Here is a 19,287-nt window from a genome sequence, read left to right on the forward strand (position 1 = left end):
GAGAATGTATTTTGTGAAGCGCCTGCTACTTGGAGAAGTGTTAGTTGTCATGCTCTCTTGTATTCCTCCTCTGATATCCATATATTACAGAGATTCTGTGGAATTAGTTTTGTACAAATGAATACATGTTGTGCAGTGTGTTAATATATACATCATTGCTCATGAATTGATTTTATCATGTGGGTTGAGCTCAATGACAGTGTGTTTGTATGATGATAAGTCTGGAATGTGAAAACGTCTCCCGAAGAGAAAGATGCAAATGGATAATTGCAAATAATGTGTAGTTTGCAAAATGAAACAAATAACAAAACAAGAGAGATGAACTGCCCACATTTTAAGTGCACCTAGAACTCAAATTCTTGCTCAATTAGTGCGATTGAAAGGTGGTCAGAGTTAAGTAATCATGGTATTAATCTGACTGTGGTCCTCAACTGAAACGTGATTCTGTGAACAATGAAAGACATCTGCATGTTTTTTATGAGCTTGCATTTGTTCTCATGGTGCATTTTTATGTCTTCATGCAAAATACTCTTTCCAAGCCAATGCAAATTAAACAGCGTGTTCTTGACAACTTCATTTCCATCTACTTGGTTCTCCTCTGTGACTCAGTGGGCTTGTAGCAATGCTGACAAGAGTCCAAACTAATGGAGACAGATTTGCAGTGTAGTAATGAATGATAACGGTTATTACAATGACTCATTTTTTCTCATTTTTTTTTTTTCAGCTTTTAATTTTGTTCTGTTTTGGAACACAACAGATTTTTTGATACATGTCAAGTGTAAATAGTTTAAAATAAATCATAATACACTCCATGTAATACATTAAGTGTTATGATACACTGTGTCTCTATGGGGCTTCTACTAAAATTATTCTAGGTAGAAAACCATGTCTCATTCTTGGTATAAAACCTTTAGATCTGTGAAGAGTTTATAAGGTCGTCTGAAGAGTGACAGTTTTGTGAGGGACAGCAGCTGGCGATTCTGAAAGATTAATAAAGAAGGATATCAGCCCACCAAGTGAGAGTAAAAACCAACGACAGAAAGGTTTCAGATTATCTTCTTAAAATCTACGGCTGGGAACAACAGCCTTTATATTTACAGGATCCCACTGACTGCGATCAGAATGACTGCGAACTACTGGATAGTTTGCGTTGCAATGTCCTTATTATAGAAATTCACAAAAGATCATCTATACTAAATAAACTGCCTTTTGTGCATGACTAGTGTATGTGTTCTTGTTGATCTTGTATGAGAAATAGACTCAGTAAGTAATAAACTCAGTTTTCCAAATGATTACGACGCTCTCTAGTGGTGCTTAAACACACCCCACGTACATCTCCGGAAACTCATACCGGTACCATATTGATTTACGTACAAGGAAGATAACATGTTACGTTTCATTCTGTTTAATACATACGTAAAACAGACTGAGTTTAACCGCTACAAGGTTCTTTAAGATCCTTGGTATTTTAACCAAAGTGATAGGAAGCACTCGAAGACTGGGCTGCCTGACAGCCCATCCCTTTCCCCCGGAAGCGTATGCGAATATCTTTGCATTTGGTTCCGGGTGAAGTATAGTTATGGCTGCCTACTGATGCCTCAGTATCAATGTGTCACTCTGTTTTGCAATAGGGAATCTCTCATATAGTACCTATAACGATGAGATATTTACTCGGACTTGGGTCCTCGTGGGCCCGGTTGGGTGTGCGTTACTGTCATCAGAGTGTTTGGAGCAGCCATCGAACAGTAAGAAAAGTTGGAGTGGATTTAGGAGAAAAGTAAGATGCATTATTTGTTAATATAGCTGACAGTTCTGAATGCAAGCCCAAAATGTCTCTAATTTCTGTGCGATTTTAATATTCTAACGCTTATTGTCAGTCAAATGTAGTCGAACACCTTTCATTCACCTTTCAGAATAAAAATATCATATACCTTAATTGAAATGAACAGCTTAAATCAAAGTGATTACACGTGCTATCTGCTCTCACTGCTGAGGAGGTCGGGGGTTCTGCAGTCTCCTCTGTTTCAATTTTATCACTCATTTGCAACAGTAGCATCTTTTTGAGATAATGTGTCTTCTTTTTCTCTTAACGTGAAGAAAACTAGAGATATCTACAGGAAAGCTTGCCAAGTTTGCTGATGGATGTGCTGTTGTGCAGGTAAAACACACCTGAGCCTGTTATTCAGTATGTGCTTTATGTCATACTATACTTCTATATGTGTCACAATCTACCCTTTTATGTCATATGTTTAGTGTATAATATGTCATATAAATATATACATCTGATATACCATGATACTGTTGTATTTAAAGTAAACTGTATTATCATCGTACATTTAGTGTATTGTATGCTTATGTATTGTGTAAAAGTCTTTGATGTGTTATTTGTCAGTAACTGTGCTCATAATGGTCATATCTCATTTGTATTCGATATCGTAGCTTGGGGAGACGTCGGTGATGGTAACGGCCGTCAGTAAAACGAAACCGTCTCCCTCTCAGTTCCTGCCACTTGTCGTAAGTTATATATTTTTATACCCTCCACTAACGTTACTCTTTCACATCATGTTAGACCACTCAAGGCATAAAGCTGTCTTTATGTAAGTCAGCTGAGAAGTGATCGGTATAGTTATGTCACTGCTTAAGACATGTTTAGGATCTAGTTGGATTGTAGCGTAATAGAAATATATGTGTTTTACAGGTTGACTACAGACAGAAAGCAGCTGCAGCAGGAAGAATTCCAACCAATTACCTTCGCAGAGAGATAGGTGTAACTGACTCTGAGATTCTGACAAGCAGGCTTATAGGTGAGGAAGTACCAGGCTGTGTGCACACGGTGTGAAAGAAACATGCAAAACATGTTTTTAACTAGTTATTGTAAAACATTTTTAAAAAAGGAGGGCAGTTAAATACATTTTTACACAAACTTTAGTCTGTTTTAATTGATTGTTAGCCTTACAGGTGATTGGTCTGGCAAAGCTTTTAAGTCTTTTTAATTTCCATTTGATTTTAACTTATTTTAAATAAATTCCTTCTCCTAGTCTGAAAATGGTTGTTGCGCATTTTGTGGTATTGTAATTAGGCAGTGAATGGTGCCGAGAAGAGTAATTCATACCCCCCCCCTCTTTCTCCCCCCCCCCCCCCCCCCCCCCCCCCCCCTCTCTCTCTCTCTCCCTCTCTCACACCTTAGATCGGTCTATTAGACCTCTTTTTCCAGCTGGTTATTTCTATGATACACAGGTACGATGCATATAAGCTTATCTAAACAGCATTGTTTTATGCATATATGTTTACCTATACATCATTGTTTTATTCATATACATTTATCTAACCATCATTGTTTATTGCAGTCAAACAGTGTATGACCCCTCTTATTGTCCTGCCAATTCAGGTGCTCTGTAACATATTAGCTGTTGATGGTGTCAATGCTCCTGATGTGCTTGCCATCAATGGAGGTGAGGCTAGATCTATGAAACAGACAAATTTACAGAGGTTTCATCTGGTTTTGTTCTGTTTTCAGTGAAAAACCTGGTTGTATTTTTCTTCTCAGCCTCTGCTGCTCTGGCCCTCTCTGATATCCCCTGGAATGGGCCCATCGGTAAGTCAACTGTTGCTTGCTTTTTACCAGCACTTGTTCATGTGTAGTGGTTTTGTTGAATTTCTGCGTGACTCTTCATCATGTTTTTTTTTTTTTTTTTTTTTTACTGTGCAGGTGCAGTACGAATTGGTCTTGTAGATGGAGAGTTTCTTGTAAACCCCACTCGGAAACAGATGGCTTCCAGCACCCTGAATCTAGTGGTGGCAGGAGCATCTCACAGCCAAGTGGGTAAGTTTGAACCTAAGATTATCCTCCTCTCTCTATTCAAAGCACAGGGACTCCACGTGTCCCTCACAGTAACTGTTTTCTAATGTAAATGTTAGGAAGGAGCCCCATAGGATTCAGCCCATTTCTACAATTCAGTAGAGAAAAAATAACACATCTTGTAAAATCAAGATGTTATGAAACAGATACAGCTACTGTGTTCATGAAATGTGTAGCTCTTTGCCACCTTATAATCTTTGTACCCCATACATATGCAGTGGTGAAGAATTTGAATAGATGAGCAGGTTTCATAGAGGGTTGTTTGCATTTGCACCTGATCAGAGGAGTTCTGCTTTGCTTTTCCAGTGATGATGGAGGCAGCCGCAGAGAACGTGCTTCAGCAGGACTTCTGTCATGCAGTCAAAGTCGGGGTTAAACACACACAGCAGATCATCCTGGGCATCCAGCAGCTGGCTCGAGAACAGAAAGTGGTGAAGCGTACCCCCCAAAAACTCTTCGCCGCCCCTGCTGAGATGGTGGAATTCGCACGGCAGTAAGGCGTCATCTGTACCAGCCTAGCAGAGAGTAGTGATTTTAAATCAAGTCAAACTGAACAAAAAAAAAAGCTACGTGTTTGTGTTATCTGTATGCACTTTGCTTCTTGTGTTGCAGTGCTCTATTTATTTAACTGTAATATTTGTCACAATCAACCTGAAAGTGATAGACTGTTTTGTTTTATGCTTGCAGATTGGCTGGTGACAAAATCTATGCTGTTTATACAGATTTCTCCCATGACAAGGTGAGCTGTGACATAGCTGTGTTAGCTTGCTTGTTTTCCCTTATGGTTTGTTGTGCTTGGGTTAATGGTTCACCTATCAATAACCAACTGTACCCTCTAGATCTCCAGAGATGAAGCCATAAATAAAATACGACTTGACACAGAAGAACATATTAAAGGTAATGCTTTATTGCTCTAGACTCTACACAGAACATGAATTTTCTGCTACTGTATAACTGCTCGTGTGCAGTATAGTGAATGTTTGTCAGTATTGGTGGTCAGTGAGAGTTTTTTTGTTCGTGTGTTTTTGTGATGACTGATTTTCTGTATTAACGGTTCTTAGAAAAGTTCACTCAAGCAGAACCCCTTGAAGTAATAGAGGCTTTCAATGTAGTATCCAAGGAGATCTTTAGAAATATCATCCTCAATGACTATAGAAGGTGAGTTGAGTATAGAAGTCTTTTCCTTGTCATTATGGGTCAAAAGGCCTTTAACAGCAATCTGTGGTACAGGGTGCTTTATACTGTATGTAAGAAATATGTATACCAGTACATATATGAAATATGTATATACATTCATTACATGCTCTACTCTTACCTCCATAGGTGTGATGGTCGAGATTTGACTTCTTTGAGGGATATCTCGTGTGAAGTGGACGTCTTTAAGCCTCTGCATGGATCAGCTCTTTTTCAGAGGGGGCAAACCCAGGTAATTAATATGTGGCTTTTTTAGAGGAAGGGGCAAATATGGCTTATTTACACGTATCATAAGAGTTTGTGTTCATTATGGTTTTATTGCAGGTGCTGTGTACCGTTACATTTGATTCCGTAGAATCTAGTGTCAAAACAGACCTCATCACCACAGTACTAAGGTTAGACCACTCTGTCTTGTTTTAATTTTTAACATTACCTTTGCTTATGTTGTTGCCTTGAATTGAGAAAACATGGATTGAGACAAAGATCCAAAACAAAGATTCATTTTTTAATGTATGTAGAGTAGTATGGATGAAAGAAATGCTGCAGAGACTAGCCTTCCTGCCCCTTTTTGCTATTTTGAGATGGAAATTTCTCTGCTGTAATTTCTTGAGCTTTCTTTTGATTTTCTTTCTCACAGTGGGATCAAAGACAAGAATTTCATGCTCCATTATGAAGTAAGTGTCTGGGAAGCTTTATTTCCATTCATCTTCCGTCAATTTACAATATATAATTTTTTTCTCATCGAGTCATTATGTTTCAATTCTGCCACACAGCGAGTAGTAGCTGCACAAAGTTTAGATATTGTTGTATCGATAAGATTTATGATGGTTACATTTTCTTTCTTACAGTTCCCTCCTTATGCAACCAATGAGACAGGAAAGATGGGAGGAATGAACAGAAGAGAGCTTGGCCATGGTGAGTATGAGCAGATCAGAGACTCATGGGTAGCATAGTCCTGCTCAGTTTTGTATACCTAAGTGTGTTATTTAATGTGTTAAACAGGAGCTTTGGCTGAGAAAGCTCTGAGACCTGTCGTCCCCAAAGACTTTCCCTTCACGATCCGAGTCACCTCAGAGGTGCTGGAGTCCAACGGTTTGTCTACTGATCTTATACTAGTTATGACATGTATGATTTTGTTTTCCTGCTGTTTTAAATTACACTTTAATTATGTAAGAAAATGACACGTGTGTACTTGTATGTGTTCTGATTTTAGATATCTTCCCTCTTTTTTTCTTCAACTATCTCTGTTTGGCTTCAATATGTAGGATCATCATCCATGGCCTCAGCGTGTGGAGGCAGTTTGGCATTAATGGATGCAGGTATGAACTGAATAATGTATCACTACTGTTGATTATCTCAGGATGGGATTTGAAGTTAATCGCTGATGTTTACCTTGAATTACAGGTGTGCCCATATCTTCACCTGTGGCTGGTGTGGCCATTGGTCTCATTTCCAAGTCGAACCCTGACAAACCATCAGAAATTCAGGACTACCGGTTATTAACTGACATTCTGGTAAATGCCTCAATCTACTGCTAATTAGCATATACTTAAATGGATACTTTCTGGACATGTTTCTGATTTCATTTCGCACTCTATAACCATGTTTTGTTTTGTTAGTTATTTTACATTGTATTTCATCATATTTATGTTTTATGTTGATGTTATGTGTATTTTATATTGTGTATCTTTGTAATGGTAGGGAATTGAAGATTACAATGGAGACATGGACTTCAAAATGGCAGGCACAAACAAGGGCATCAATGCTCTTCAGGTAGTGTGGGGACAACTGGTTCTTCTTTATTTGTTTCTGTTATAGTCTGTACTTCCCTCTGCAAAATTTAAACTATCTCTTTGCATTTTCTTTTAGGCAGATATAAAAATTCCTGGACTCCCTCTGAAAATAGTTATGGAGGCTATTCAGCAAGCAACAGGTAAAGATATATTCATAAATGATCAGATTTATCCAAAAAATACCAATACAGGACGTTGAATTGTCATTTTGAATTTATTACATATCTTTAAATAGCATTATACCTATGTCTTTGTTCTAATGATTATGTTGTTTATATCCTTTGTGTCTTATTTTCTTACAGTGGCTAAAAGAGAAATTTTAGGCATCATGAATAAAACCATTGCCAAGCCAAGACCATCTAGAAAGGAGAATGGCCCAGTTGTTGGTATGAGTAATGTGTTATAATTGTGATTTTTGGTTGCTTTATTCTGATTGTTGGCCTGCATTATAACATAACCGTATTTTACAGAGAATGTTCGGGTACCCATCTCTAGAAGAGCACGCTTTGTTGGTCCAGGGGGCTACAACCTCCGCAGGTTACAAGCTCAGACAGGTAACACCAGTTGTCATTTGGAAAAAATATAATACATGTAACATGACGTTCACGGTGACCCACAGAGTTGTATTAAAATGCTCCTCCCACTCTTAATTGAGGCCTGCTAGCAGACATCTTCACTTTCCTACCTCAGAAAATCAACAGTGACATACAGATTCCACCCTTTGACCTGTATTTATTTTTGACTGGTATGCTGTGCCTAGTTTCAGCTGTGTTGTTCTCAGTGTTACCAGCTCCTCTCCTCTTGGTCTAAATAGGTGTGACAATAAGCCAAGTGGATGAGGAGACCTTCTCTGTGTTCGCTCCTACACCCAGTGCAATGAATGAAGCCCAAGAGTTCATCACAGAAATTTGCAAAGATGACGTATGTTTGAATACCAGCTGTTAAGCATTTGAACATATTTAGTTACATTTTCTTCAGAGTCTAACCACACCCTCCCAATGTCAGCCTCCAATCTGAAAAATCTCTTGTTCAATTTTGTGTATGTTACATTTGTATTTTGGAGGACACAGGACAAAAATTCAAATAGAAAAAATTATTTATTCTTGCTGTTTTTCTTTCTTTTTTTTTAATCTTCCCCATAGCAAGAACTGCAGCTGGAGTTTGGTGCTGTGTACACTGCAACCATCACAGAAATAAGGTACCTTTTTACTGTAGTACTACAGCACCATATTCTGTATTCACAGTTTACATGCCCTATTCATGTTTGTAATTGTTAGACAAAGTCCATCAGTGTGTGCACACAAAAGACTGTGACTAAATTTCACACATTGTAAACATTTTTTCTTTCTCCTCATAAGGTCCTGAACTCCAGGACACTTACGTTAACAGTCTTGTAAAGGTCATCATATCTTTCTCTCTTCCTCTACAGAGATATTGGTGTCATGGTCAAACTCTATCCTAACATGACTGCAGTGCTTCTGCACAATTCCCAATTAGACCACAAACGGGTAAGAGTTAGTTCTCTAAGGAAAGAGGCAACTTTCTCAAGAAGTATGACTTCTGTATGCCAAAGTGATTTAACATGAACAAATACCTGAGCTTGAAGTCATGTTTGTATGTATTACAATGGCAGTAAGACACATTAATGAAAGCTGAATTATCTATTAATATATGAGTTCATGATGAACTCTAGTGGAGTGTTCCATGCCCTCTACAAATCAGTATAAAACAAATTACACTGTCTGCTTTTTTCAGATTAAACACCCCAGTGCACTTGGGCTGGAGGTTGGACAGCAAATACAGGTTTGTGTCGTCATATGTAGATAGATCAAACAGTCGAGAATATTTTGTCATCCTGAGAATTGTTTTCTTTATGAATCACAATGTATTTCAACAAATTAAACTCCATTTTTTTAATTCACTATTTCTACCATTAAGATTCTTAAAAAGGTTAGAGCCATTTTTTAGTGGTTAATGCTACAAGTAAAGAAAGTTGTCTGTTTTAGTCCCTTAAGTTGTTAATGTTTTGTAATGTCTCATACATTAAAACTCCACCACTAGGTGAAATATTTTGGACGGGACCCAACGGACGGCAGAATGAGGCTTTCACGGAAAGTGCTCCAGTCTCCTGCCGCAAGTGTAGTGAAGACTCTGAATGACAAGCAGAGCATCACAATAGGAACAGGAAATGGTCAAAACTCCTCTATGCTGTAACTGTCATTGTCTGAAATGTTGTGAGGAGCATGTTAAGAAATGGCTATGGACATCTTTTAAATATTTTGTAAATATACTATTTTTTTACTCAGCTTTTCAGATTCCCATTCATGTTCTCCACTCTCCAAACATGTCAATTTCATCATCCTCCCTCTTGTGACCTTTGTCTATGTAAACTACACCAGGTTTCCCCACGCAGTGCTATCAGGTTTAGTGTTTGCAGTCCCTGTCATAATAAACAGAACCTACAACGTGCTTCAGACTTGTTTTAGATGCTCTGCAACATGTAAATCTACAGTCATTTTTCTGGGAAAAAAAAAATGTTTTTATCTCTTTTGATGGCGGCATTGGCCAACTCAAAGCAATTCACAAGAGATTTTTTTCCCTTTTATTAAGTTTCATAAAAAGTGTGTTATATATATAATTGCAAATTTTGTATTTATTCGCTGCTTACCTTGTGTACACATGTGACTGAACATGATGCTGTTTCTAATGCACATTAATCACAGCTCCTTCCTTTGCACATTTGGAGGAGTAAATAAAATAGGAGGAGGAGGAGAAAACGCCGTATACAAATTTAACGCGTCCCTTTACAAAAGATTTGTTGCTGGACCATCTTGTGTCCAGTGCAGTTTACACTGTGGTTGTGTTAGTTTTCGCACTATGGATAACATGTACCTCAACAACTGTATAATTTGTTAAAATCGTAGCTTTTGTTCGAAGTCCCTGACAAGACAACAGTGTCTAGGCTTCCGTAGCCCCTCAAAGGAGACCCCGCGGCGGTTAACGATTGATTGACGTAAAGGAGGAAAAAGAGACAAGATCGGATTACAAGATGGCGGTGTGTGGCGGATAGAGAAGCTACAGTCAAAGAAATAGCTAGTTGTTGTGTCTTGGACGTTGTTTATTAACACGCTATCTTGCTGTGTTTTAACCGACTACATTTTTTTTATCTGTGTATGTTTTCTAAAATTCGTTACAAAAAATACTGTAAGTTTGTATCTCGGCGGGGAACATGCGGTTAGTAACAAAGTTTGAAGCTCGAGGTTGAGGAAAAACAATATTTGGAGGATAGGGGGAAGCTACCGTTTGTTGCTTTGGCCCACAGAAAAACCATGTCGGATACAAGGCGGCGTGTGAAAGTATACACGCTGAACGAAGATCGACAGTGGGACGACAGAGGAACAGGACATGTTTCGTCCACTTATGTTGAACGATTGGAGGGAATATCATTGCTAGTTCGAGCGGAGTCTGACGGTAAGTGGTAGCGTCACCATGTTAGCTTGGGTAGGCAACAAATTTATTTATGAGCCGACTTAAATTATGTACGTTTTTTCTCACGCTGTGTATTGAGATCGTGGATGGGGTTGACGGGGTGGTCTTAATTAGTTTTCCGTTAACTAGTTTTGAGCATATGGCAGTAAAGTATGGCGATTTTTGAAGCCGATAACGTTATCTGAGGTAGCAATAGTCGGCTTCAAAGCTATGCTAGCTTGTCATGTAGGCCGCAGACGCAGAGTAACAATTCGCCGTAAGTTGCCTACAAATCGACCCAGTGTCTTTGCTAAATACATGATTGAGAGAACCGCTTGGAATGCTGAGTGAGAGAGTACATATATTGATCTGTCGACGTGAATTGCGTTTTGTAGTTTTTATTGGCGTAGCAGCACCCTCAGTTTGTTGGCTTTATCTATAAATGACACACCGCTCTGGTTTGTTTTCATAATTAGGAGGCTAGTCTGTTAAGCTATGTTGCTGGCGAGCAAAATAAAGAAAACCTTTGTGATTATAATAGCAGTGATTGAACACCCATAACCACCATCTCTCGAACATTTTTTAACCTTAGTTTGCAAAATTATTGTATTCACATTGGGAACTTATTGCTGCAATACAGAGCATTGGTAACGTTTAATAGAATCAGTAACTGGCCAGTCAGTACTTTCAAACAACTTTAAGACGCGCTTTTGCATTTTCTGCTAAAAATGCTCACCAGTTGTATGGTATAAGTTTGTAGGTGAATAGTTTTGGTCCGCGGGAATATGAGATCAGTGTTCATTCATAATAAAACTTTTTAAAGGTAGCTCACGTTGTTGGTAACGGTAACTGCTCTTCTTAAAATGTGACGCAAGTTCTACTGTTTTTCTCCTGCGGATCTGACTGCTTGAATATTCTCTGTGTAACGTACTGAACGTACTTTTCTGTTCCAGGTTCTCTATTGTTAGAGTCCAAAATCAGCCCCAATACAGCATATCAGAAACAACAGGTAAGGTCAAAGTAGTTTGATTTTTCTGAACTTTGTCTGACCTGCAGTCTTTTTCTGCTACTTTGGCTTTTATTAAGGCCTTTATTTGTTTTGTTTATCTTTAAATAATTCAGTGTTCTTTTGACAGATTTTAACAAACAGTTCTTGCAAGTAGCCCTGGTTAGTTTGAAATGGAAATTTTTGGCATGTTATTTTCTCATGTGATGGGTTCAGTTACATATATTTCTCATTCTCATATATCTCTCTTCAGGACACTCTTATTGTTTGGTCTGAAGCTGAAAATTATGATTTGGCCTTGAGCTTCCAGGAGAAGGCAGGCTGTGATGAAATATGGGAGAAGATCTGCCAGGTAAACAAGTTGGATGGGTTCTCTTTTCAGTCATGCTTAGCTAAAGCAGTGGATTATTGGATTGTGCTTGAGTAAACTTTCTTTAGTTACATCCAGTATTGTGCAGTGTTAGCACCTTAGGGTGTTTTTTTGTTTGTTTTGTTTTTGTTTCGCTTTTTTCCTTAAATCTTTATGTCCCTGGTTGTCTTGTTCTGTGTTGTGACAAACTGATAGTGGAGTAAAGCCTTTGGATTTCTTTTCATTTTACTGCGAAGTTAGATAGTACAAAATTTGAAACCTTTATTTGTGGTGCATTTTCTGACACCCCCCACCTTATTCCTCTAGGTTCAGGGGAAGGATCCGTCCTTGGAGATCACCCAAGACCCCATGGATGAGTCTGAGGAGGAGCGTACAGAGGAGCTGCCAGAGACCAGCCATTTGGTGGAGCTCCCACCATGCGAGCTGGCTCGGTTAGAGGAGATCGCAGACCTCGTGACCTCCGTGCTGTCTTCACCCATCCGGCGTGAGAAGCTGGCACTGGCTCTCATGAGCGAGGGCTACATTAAGCGTCTGCTGCAGCTTTTCAGGACGTGTGAGGACCTGGACAACCGGGAGGGCCTTCATCACCTGTACGAAATCGTCCGCGGCGTGTTGTTCCTCAACAAGGCTGCCCTGTTTGAGGTGATGTTCTCCGATGACTGCATCATGGACGTTGTGGGCTGCCTGGAGTATGACCCTGCCCTGGTTCAGCCCAAGAGGCACCGCGAGTTCCTTACCAAGACGGCCAAATTCAAAGAGGTCATCCCCATCACGGACTCTGAGCTCAGACAGAAGATTCACCAGACGTACAGGGTGCAGTACATCCAAGATATCATCCTGCCCACCCCCTCTGTTTTCGAAGAGAACTTCCTCTCCACACTCACCTCTTTTATCTTTTTCAACAAGGTGGAGATAGTTAGCATGCTGCAGGTGGGTCATTTGAATTGTGAAAGGCCTCCTCCATTGTTCTTCATTGTTGTTGTCCTGAACAAACAAGATTTAAAGGTCATGGTAGCGGGTCATATGGTAGAGGAGCTTTGTTTGTTTGTATTTCAGCAGGGATGCAAGTGCCATAAAATCTCAGTTCCCTTTTGTGCTGAAAGTGAATTGCATGCAGCGCCTCTCTCTAAATGAAATTAGATGATCACAAATCCCCTCTGTCAGGCGGCAGCAGTCATAAAATGTTGTTTCTTAACCACGTATCAGTTGAAACCAGCTTGCCTTGTAGGAACTTAGGATGGAATGGTTACTGTTTTGTTACATATTGTACTGTCTTGTTCCAACTGCTTTTGTTATTCTGAAAACAGTGTAGGAGAGTGTGTGTATGTATTTTCTGTGTTGGACATTTTTTCAGTGTAGTTGTCTGAAAGTTGCTTAATATTGGTGGGCTCTTTGAAATGCAGTTCTTGTGGTGGAAGTTAAAAGATCCTGTTTTCTTTTTCAGGCGTGTGTGTGTGTTTGTCTACATTAGAGTTGAGTGAGTACGTATTGTTGGCGAATCCCTTCCTGCAGTTCAACATTAAGGCTCTGTTCTCAGAAAATGTGACATCACCTTTAGAAGTCATGTTTTCTGCGGTACATTTATTTGCCTGTGTTTTGTTCAAGTGCTCTGTGCTGAAATAAAAATGACTGCTTTAGGACCTCCTGGTCAGGGCTTTCAGAGAGGGTTTCCTCTTCCTTTGATGTTTCCATCATTGGTAAAGTAATGGAAATTTCCCCATGAAATGTGAGTCACATCATGAGTAATAATAATAACAAAGACATTTCTCACTGTTTGTGACATAGGAGGACGAGAGGTTCCTTACTGAAGTATTTGCTCAGCTAACAGATGAAGCCACAGAAGACAGCAAAAGGAGAGAACTGGTAAGAGAGCTAGATAGACTTTGATTAGAACAGATACCCAGAGATACAGTAGTCTGAGGGGGTGGAGGTGTGTGTGAGGGGGTGCTTTCTTTTCATTAACCTCTCTGTTCATCTCTCCATAGGTCAACTTCTTCAAAGAGTTCTGTGCATTTTCACAAACCTTGCAACCACAAAACAGAGATGCGTTTTTCAAGACCCTTGCAAATCTGGGAATTCTCCCTGCTTTGGAAATAGTGATGGTGAGTTCATTTTTGTGTACACCATCAATGGGATCAGGGTAGTATCATTGATTTTTGTATACAGATTTGAAAAGTTTATGCTGATATGTGCAGGACAATCTTCCCAGTTAGGATGTAACTTGTAATTGTGAAGAGTTTAAGTGATAACATTACTTAATACTTACTTAAGTTGGTTAAGTAACAGTTTGCGGTTTGAGATGGGGCTTCAGTCACAGGATGATGGGTTTTAGACACAGGATGTGGAACTGAATATGACCTCACACCTGTCTTTACAGGGTATGGACGACCTCCAGGTGAGGGCCGCAGCCACAGATATCTTCTCCTATCTGGTGGAGTTCAGCCCATCTATGGTGCGGGAGTTTGTCATGCAGGAACCGCAGCAAGCTGATGATGTGAGTTCGACGTGACGTGACGGAACAAGCCGTTAGACAGCCCTGTACATTCTATGTAACATTTGCTATGTGAAATGTAATAGATCCAGGAAGAGCCATTTAATTTGGTTGCTCGTTTTAGAGACAAGTGGTCACACAGTCGTTTGCGTGTGCAAATGTGTGCGTTTGGATTTGATCTTGACCATCTCTCTCTCTATGTGTGTGTGTCCACAGGACGTGTTGCTGATTAACGTGGTGATAAAGCAGATGATCTGTGACTCGGACCCTGAGCTGGGTGGGGCTGTGCAGCTCATGGGGTTACTGCGTACTCTCATTGACCCAGAGAACATGTTGGCCCCAACTAATGTAAGATTGGGCTTTCTGTTAGATTTCTCTAGAACAGCTATCCACATGACTAACTTACTATGAGTATAAATAGACTAAGATTAACAACTGACACCGTGTCATGACCATAAAAGGCAGTGATTAACGCAGTTGGTTTGCCAGTAATTTTTATAAGCAAGATATCAACCATAATGTGCTGCATTAGCTGATCTTAATTTTTATCAGCTTTATTCAGGCAAAACTGTACATTGGAAAGCTGATCTATGTACTAGCAAACCAACTGTTCTCCCTATTGTAAACAGATCAACAAAGAGACTTTTATTACACGTGGAAAAGGAATGAGCAACGCAGTAAGCACAGAATAATGTTCAATATTGAAAGCTTAAATCGTGTGAAAGTTTTGTAAAGACACAGAATGGTAGAAGTCAGCATAGGACGGTGTGAATTCATCTAGACCTGGAGAAAAGAAGTAGTTGGAGATATGTCGAACTGGCAGAGAAACAAGGCTACCTGAGAACGCCTTTGATCTGTGCCCTTTGTACTTGACAACGTTCAGCTAATGCTTTGTTATGGCAGGCTTCCTGGCAACCAAAACAAAGTCATCTCTTGGTAGCAAATGCTTGTCTGTTAGCTGTGACTGTTTATTTGATATGCTGTGATTGTCTACATATCCCCAGCAGACTCGTGTGTCTGACAGTTTTGTAATTTTGATAGCTGTTGGCGTCCTGTGTGCCAAACAGATGGCGTTAGACATCCCCTCTTCTGGCTCTCTTGTACCAAAGTACCTTTCTCTTATACAAAACACAGTGTTTAAAACAGTTCATGGGCAACAGCAGGATTTTTTGTTTTCCATGAGATACAAAGGGTTTACATAAAGAAAACTGATTTTTCTCTTTTTTCCCTCTTAACCTCATTAGAAAACGGAGAAGACAGAATTCCTCGGCTTTTTCTACAAGTACTGCATGCATGTACTCACGGCACCTCTGCTAGCCAACACTGCAGAGGAGAGGAAAGGTGAGAACTGCGAAGGATTGCAACGGCTTGTGATGTGCATATGTCTCGGTGTTTGGTAATGCTGTTTTCTAACTTTGGAATGCCTGAAATGTTTCACAGATATGCCTGAAGGGTCTGCAAAAATCAACCCAGTATGTCCTGGTAAGTGTACAGCAGTTCTGTTTAAAACCTGTTTGGTATAAATGCTTTTCCCCCTCACAGAAGGGCTGAAACGATTTTTTTCCCCCTCCTCCTCTCTCAGACAATTTCCAAACAGCCCAACTTCTGGCTTTGATATTGGAACTGCTTACGTTTTGTGTGGAGCACCATACGTACCACATAAAGAACTACATCATGAACAAGGATCTGCTACGGAGAGTCCTTGTGCTGATGAACTCCAAGCACACATTCCTGGCCCTATGTAAGTCTCTGCACTGCAACGCACTGAAATTACTGAGTCAGGTGGAACCTGTTGTATTCTTAAGATCCGTTAGTTTTGAGTGAACAAAGACCACAGTGTTTGAATAGTCTTTTTAGAGGAGGAGAAGATGTGGGCACTAGATGTCTGTTATGATGGCACCGTAATGATTTTGTGTTCTTTCCAAGGTGCCCTGCGTTTCATGAGGAGGATCATTGGACTGAAGGACGAGTATTATAACCGGTACATCATTAAAGGGAACCTGTTTGAGCCAGTCATCAACGCCCTGCTGGACAACGGAACAAGATATAACCTCCTCAACTCAGCCATCATCGAACTGTTTGAATTCATCAAAGTGGTAAGAGCTGTGAGAGAACCTCCTTTAAAATATTCCCCCAATCTTCAAACTATGTGACTCAAAGTTTTTGCCCCCTCCCCCCTTTTGTTTTAGGAGGACATCAAATCACTCATAGCCCACATTGTCGACAACTTTTATAAAGCACTTGAATCCATCGAATATGTCCAAACATTCAAGGGTCTGAAAGGCAGATATGAGCAGGAGAAGGATAGACAAAGCCAAAGACTCAGCAGGTCAGCGCTCTCTCCTCATTCTGGTTCATATTCATATAGTTTAGTTATACTTGTTTGTGATTACATTGAAATTAATTGTGCAGTGATACTCCTAGTGAAGTCATTTAAACAAATTAAATTGTGCCGACAGATATCGACGGGATGCAAGATCTCTAGAAGATGATGAAGAAATGTGGTTCAATGAAGATGAGGATGAAGAAGACGGTGACCCATTAGTTGAAAAAGGCAGATCAGAGGAAGACTTTCCAGAGAGCTATGGAAAGTACATGGAAGCAAAAAAAGGTAACAACTTCTCGTTTGTCACTACCGTTTTGATCATTAACCTTGGAATGGTTTGTTCCTCACACACTTTTTTTTTTTTTTCTTTTTTTTCTTTTTTAAATCTCGTTCCAGTTAAAGAAAGTGAGGACAAAGAGAACCTTCCAAAGCGGACACCATCTGGCAGCTTTAAGTTTACCTTCTCTCATTCTGCAGGCGCTGCCAATGGAACCAACGGCGCTAACAGCAAAGCAGCCACTTCTGCATCTGCAACCAGTCCCAATGGCTCATCAGCCAAGTCAGCTGCACTACCCACCACACCGCTGGTCAAGGTGAGTAAAACACAGCAAGGGAAAAAGAACCCTCTAGCCAAAGGGTTTAGGAGTGGCCAAGCTGTTACGCTCCCATTTAGTTGCTATTTTCAAGTTTAAAACTTCTTAATTTTCCATTCTACAGGGGTTTGTGGGACTTTTTCAAAAAATTTTCTGTTGGTGTTGAAATTTGCAGGTGCAACCTACTAACAACTAAAAGTGCTTCTGAAAGTTATCGCATGAATAATAGTAAAAAAATAAAGAGCATAACAAGCTCTGGCTTTGCGGTCGCCATACTTACAAGGCTGCATCACTGAACATGTGCTAATTCATTTGGCAAGTTAAGGGTCCGTTATGGAATGGGAGAGGGAACTTGAGTTCTTTATTTTAGGTCTGCCCCACAGAAATGTAGAAGAGAGGGCACACTGTATCTTGTCAAGTATCACTTTATTCGCCAATGTTTCAGTTGACTGACCATCAGAGCATAAAAAAGTTATGCCTGTAACGTGTGATTAAGGCTAGACTTTATTCACTCGGATCACAGCACGCACCAAGCCGAATGTCCTGTACCCAACAGTATGGTACAAATATTTGTACCGATACACCCCTAGCCGTCTGGTATGAAACTAAAAATACTGCGTTGGCTCAACAATAGCTATGTTTTACTCAAGTTACTTCTGTCCGTTGTATAGACGGGGTTGGTTGGCTTGGTGGATTATCCAGATGATGAAGAGGAGGAGGACGAAGAAGAGGAACAGTCACCACGAAAGCGGCCCCGTCTGGGCTCGTAAAAGAAGAGAAATAGTTCACCGGTCTAATGTCCCATGGTGCCACTGTGTCACAGTCCACTGGACAGAGAGACCCTCCCCACCTCCCCCACTCTACCTCCTGCTCCCTCATAACCACCTGGCCAGTGGACTAGAGGAGCTGAACGATGCCATGGTTCCCTGACCCTTCCCCTCTCTCACGACCCGGTCGTACCAGCAGGGATGCAGTACCACCTTACTGCCGTAACCTTTTACCGGAGGGGAGGACGGGCGTACCCAGGAGCCAGTCAGGCTAGCGGGACTAGCCGCTTAGTAATGGAAGCTTGATTGGCCGACCCAACAGTGAAACAGATCCTTTTTTTTTTTTTTTTTTAAATTGGTTTGGTTGGAGGGAACAAGGCTAAATAAGGGGTCAAGACAGCATAACAAACCAACAGAAAGCAGCCTCCTAGGTCTCAAGGAGCAGAACTCTTCGACTTTGAAGCGTGGGCTCCATTTGGTGAGACTCAAGTTCAACTACATTAGCCAGGAACCTTACTGTACTGTACAACTGTTTATTTTTTTTTTTCTTCTTAATCATTTTGCCCCTTAAATGATTTTAAAGGGGGAGAGCTCTTCCTGCCAGTGTAATTTTCTTTCTTTTTTTTTTTTTTTTTCGCACAACAAGGTGGGACCACCGTTTACCCTTTTAATCAATTCTTTGATTCATTGTAGAAAACATGAGTTGCAATGCTGGTTTTAATAACATGTATTAAACTGCAGTAAAGTCATTTTGCAGCCAAATGGAGAATGTCTGACGTCTCTGTTATTTGACACAGTTTTACTGTTCTGGAAATGTGGCTTCTCTCAGTCATGAGGAGCAGTTCTGAGTGGTGCTATCGTTTACTTTTTTTGTGAGAATTCAAAATGTAGCCAAGTACGTTCCTGCCTATAACTGAATTAAACAAGCACTGATTGGTAAGAGCAGTTTATGACGATACAAGTGTTCCCATTGGGACATTAGAATGTCATTCAAGATCTATGAAAACAGATGCTAAATCAGTCTGAATGACTAAAGCTGTGAGGACCCAAATGTAAACATTGAGGTTGTTCAGAGTAAGAAATGTACTTTGTTTTTTGTTTTTTTTTCCCATAAAATTTTGTACCAGTGCATTCACAACCATTATTGCGTTTCTAAAGCATTTGTTTATATTTGATATTTGTTGGAATTTTCAGATTAAATTTGAGCCAGACATTAAGAGCCTGAATCCAGTTTTGTTTGGGATGAAACTGCTGGTTAATCGGTTTTCATGGTGTGCAAATCTGATTTGATTTACTTTGATCTTGACTGATGGGCAGGTTTTCTTGGCTGCTCTACCACATGAAAATTATACCAGAAGATTTCACGATCCTCATAAGGAACAGGTGAATTTTAAGTGGCACCACTGTGCACTAAATATGT

At 40.0% G+C, this 19,287-nt stretch overlaps 2 protein-coding genes across 5 annotated transcripts; both read left to right on the forward strand.

Moving 5' to 3' along the window:
• The first annotated feature begins 1,603 nt into the window (after positions 1-1,603).
• pnpt1 (polyribonucleotide nucleotidyltransferase 1) lies at positions 1,604-9,436 on the forward strand. The gene is made up of 28 exons (XM_030771310.1): positions 1,604-1,777; positions 2,098-2,158; positions 2,440-2,514; positions 2,699-2,804; positions 3,188-3,237; positions 3,389-3,452; positions 3,548-3,595; positions 3,710-3,823; positions 4,166-4,352; positions 4,547-4,598; positions 4,699-4,756; positions 4,921-5,017; positions 5,183-5,285; positions 5,378-5,448; positions 5,691-5,727; positions 5,902-5,968; positions 6,056-6,145; positions 6,319-6,372; positions 6,458-6,567; positions 6,755-6,826; positions 6,923-6,986; positions 7,149-7,232; positions 7,317-7,400; positions 7,661-7,767; positions 7,989-8,044; positions 8,276-8,354; positions 8,602-8,649; positions 8,908-9,436. The coding sequence occupies exons 1-28, from the start codon at positions 1,659-1,661 to the stop codon at positions 9,058-9,060; spliced, it is 2,310 nt and encodes a 769-aa protein (XP_030627170.1). The 5' UTR covers positions 1,604-1,658; the 3' UTR covers positions 9,061-9,436.
• Positions 9,437-9,901: 465 nt separating this feature from the next.
• On the forward strand, positions 9,902-18,980 carry ppp4r3b (protein phosphatase 4, regulatory subunit 3B). Of its 4 annotated transcripts, none has more exons than XM_030770900.1 (16): positions 9,902-10,317; positions 11,268-11,323; positions 11,574-11,672; positions 11,997-12,620; positions 13,476-13,553; positions 13,676-13,792; positions 14,068-14,184; positions 14,398-14,529; positions 15,426-15,522; positions 15,622-15,663; positions 15,764-15,922; positions 16,108-16,277; positions 16,371-16,510; positions 16,611-16,792; positions 16,904-17,100; positions 17,772-18,980. In XM_030770900.1, the coding sequence occupies exons 1-16, from the start codon at positions 10,176-10,178 to the stop codon at positions 17,868-17,870; spliced, it is 2,451 nt and encodes an 816-aa protein (XP_030626760.1). In that variant the 5' UTR covers positions 9,902-10,175; the 3' UTR covers positions 17,871-18,980. The 4 variants fall into 4 exon arrangements, with proteins under 4 accessions (XP_030626760.1, XP_030626761.1, XP_030626762.1 ...); XM_030770901.1 differs by having other exon boundaries at positions 16,641-16,792; XM_030770902.1 differs by having other exon boundaries at positions 16,641-16,792; positions 16,985-17,100.
• The last annotated feature ends 307 nt before the right edge of the window (positions 18,981-19,287 follow it).

The sequence above is a fragment of the Chanos chanos genome, chromosome 4 (assembly GCF_902362185.1).
Source record: "Chanos chanos chromosome 4, fChaCha1.1, whole genome shotgun sequence".
Lineage (NCBI taxonomy): Eukaryota > Metazoa > Chordata > Actinopteri > Gonorynchiformes > Chanidae > Chanos > Chanos chanos.